The sequence below is a fragment of the Bactrocera latifrons genome, unplaced genomic scaffold, assembly GCF_001853355.1.
Source record: "Bactrocera latifrons isolate USDA-ARS-PBARC rearing strain unplaced genomic scaffold, ASM185335v1 scaffold_111, whole genome shotgun sequence".
NCBI lineage: Eukaryota > Metazoa > Arthropoda > Insecta > Diptera > Tephritidae > Bactrocera > Bactrocera latifrons.
In genome coordinates, this window is record NW_017534531.1 from 429,311 (window position 1) to 431,893 (window position 2,583).

The 2,583-nt window shown below is 38.4% G+C and overlaps 1 protein-coding gene across 1 annotated transcript in view; it reads left to right on the forward strand.

Moving 5' to 3' along the window:
* The window catches only part of LOC108974024, a gene marked incomplete in the record, with an annotated part of 296,862 nt that overhangs the window by 234,580 nt on the left and 59,699 nt on the right, over positions 1-2,583 (forward strand). Inside the window, 5 exon segments of the mRNA XM_018941597.1 lie at positions 337-782; positions 871-1,462; positions 1,543-1,600; positions 1,674-1,793; positions 1,866-2,065. Coding sequence (XP_018797142.1) covers positions 337-782; positions 871-1,462; positions 1,543-1,600; positions 1,674-1,793; positions 1,866-2,065 — 1,416 coding nt within the window.

A 2,583-nucleotide genomic window follows, 5' to 3' on the forward strand; every position in this document is an offset into this window, starting at 1 on the left:
AAATTATTTTAGCATCATTTATATTAATTGCATATTAATTATGAATTTAAATTCAAACTAACTTAAGTATTTCAATTAATTAATTAAATTTAATTCAATATTTCTTAATTAACCTAATGTTCCTAGAAAAATGTTGCTAGAGTTTATATTTCATTTTATTTGAAATAAATTATTTATTTTAAATACTTGCGTTTTTCCCCCCAAAAAAAATGGAGTCGAAAAAATTTTCTGAACAACGATATAAATACACACAATCATTATACATACATATATCCACAAATTAATTATAGCTTTACTAATATCTCTTGAATTTATTTTTCTCTCCTGCCATTTTAGCGATGAGCAAGCCGATGTTGGACTCTCCAATTCCAACTTCACCGCAAGTTCCAATTCTAGTCTTTCTTCGGGTGGCGGCTCTGAGAGTCCCAGCACCTCAATGGAACAAGTGGGTGGCGCCGGTGGTGCAACCGCCACTGCCACCGGCCATCCGATTACACATCACCACAGCATGCACGCCCACCACACCACACCGCACCATCACATGCACCAGCACAGCCATCAGGACTCGTTTCATGGCAGCATCGGTGGCGGCTCGATGAACACCAGYTTTTGGGGCAGCAGTTTTGGTGGCGTTGGCAGCGGACAGCCCGGACAGMGACAGTGGAATTTCGAGAGTGACGAGGAGGATGATCTCAACGAGGCCGATTGGAGTTCAAATGTCACGGCCGAGCTATTGGCTGCGCTCACCGATGCGGAGAAAAAGCGACAGGAGATTATAAATGGTGAGTGACATGCCCAATTATATGCATGCTACCAATTATACAAATAATAATTTATTTATATTAATAAATTTTTCCATTTCTCTTGTAGAAATTTACCAAACCGAGCGCAGTCACGTGCGCATTCTCAAACTATTGGAACGTCTCTTCCTCTTACCGCTGCAGGAAAGCAGTCTGCTGACGGCAGAACATTTAACGCTCCTTTTCCCGCCTGCATTACTCTCGCTGCGCGAAATCCACACAACCTTCGAACAACAATTGAAGCAACGTCGTGTCGAACACAATCACGTGGTCACACATATTGGCGATCTGCTATCGGGCATGTTCTTTGGCAAGTCCGGTGATGATTTATGCCAATATGCACAACAATTCTGTGCGCGTCAACAAATCGCATTAGAGGCGCTGAAGGAGAAACGTCGCAAGGACGAACAATTGCAGAAGCTCTTGAATAAGGCCGAATCGCATAAGGCCTGTCGACGTCTGCAGTTGAAAGACTTGCTGCCGGCGGTGCTGCAGCGTCTAACCAAGTATCCGCTGCTCTTCGAAAATCTGTACAAAGTGACGATACGCGTGGTGCCCGATGACCTGTCCGAGGCGGAGGCTATACGGTGTGCGCTCGAGTCGTCGAAAAAGATACTCGTCGATGTAAATCAGGCTGTAAAGACCGCCGAAGACACGCACAAGTGAGTACTATTTGCATTTRTTTTACAACAATTGCGCAATTATTATGTTTATAACATTGTTTTTCTCGCTTCACTTGCAGATTGCAAAACATTCAGCGGAAATTGGACAAATCAACCTTCGACAAGGATGAATTTAAGGTACGCCACACTATAAATCTACACGTTAAACTAGATTCTTTAATGACTTTCTTCTTTTTTTTTTTTTGCGCAGAATTTGGACTTAACGCAGTACCGTCTCATACATGACGGTAGCTTGACAATGAAAAAGAATCCCAGCATACAATTGCACGGTCTACTCTTCGAGGATATGATTGTGTTGCTAACCAAACAGGTACTTTTTACATTTAACTTTCTTACCTTAACATAAATAAATTTATATGTGCTTTCTTTTATCACAACGCAGGACGATAAATATTCGTTGAAATATTTGCATGCCCCACGCAACACTGAGGTCAATAATAAGCCCGTCAACCCCATTATGAGCATCGATTCAGAGACACTGGTGCGACAAGAAGCGGCCGACAAGAATTCATTCTTTTTAATTAAGACAAAAACATCACAAATGTTGGAGTTACGCGCACCAAGCAGTTCCGAGTGTAAAACGTGAGTACTCAACTTTTATTCTTTATATCGAAAATAGGGTTATTAATCTACGAAGGCAACCAAAAGTAGCGGCGTTTGAATATTGATGTTTGTTCTTAACTCTTCAATAGTACGAACTTTCAAAAACACTTTATTATGTTGTATGTAATTGGAAAGAGAGCAGAGAGAGACTTYATATTATATTAGAAAATATTGAAGCATACATTATTTAATTATATTTTGAGGTTATGATTTACAGTGAAATTTATGTRAATAGTATTCTTGTATACGTTTACAAAATCATCAGAAGTTGTTGTAACTTAGCTTAACTTAAATTAATATGACTCAACTATAACTTCACTTAATTTAACATAACTTAACTTGACTTCACTTGACTTAAATAAATTAACTTATTTTCAAGTTAAACAAAAAATTTAACAAATTAYTTTACACCGAGAATATGCGGCACCTTAACTTAGCGTATGACATTAAAACAAAAATTAAATTTTAAATAAAAATTAAAAAACAAAAAATTAAAC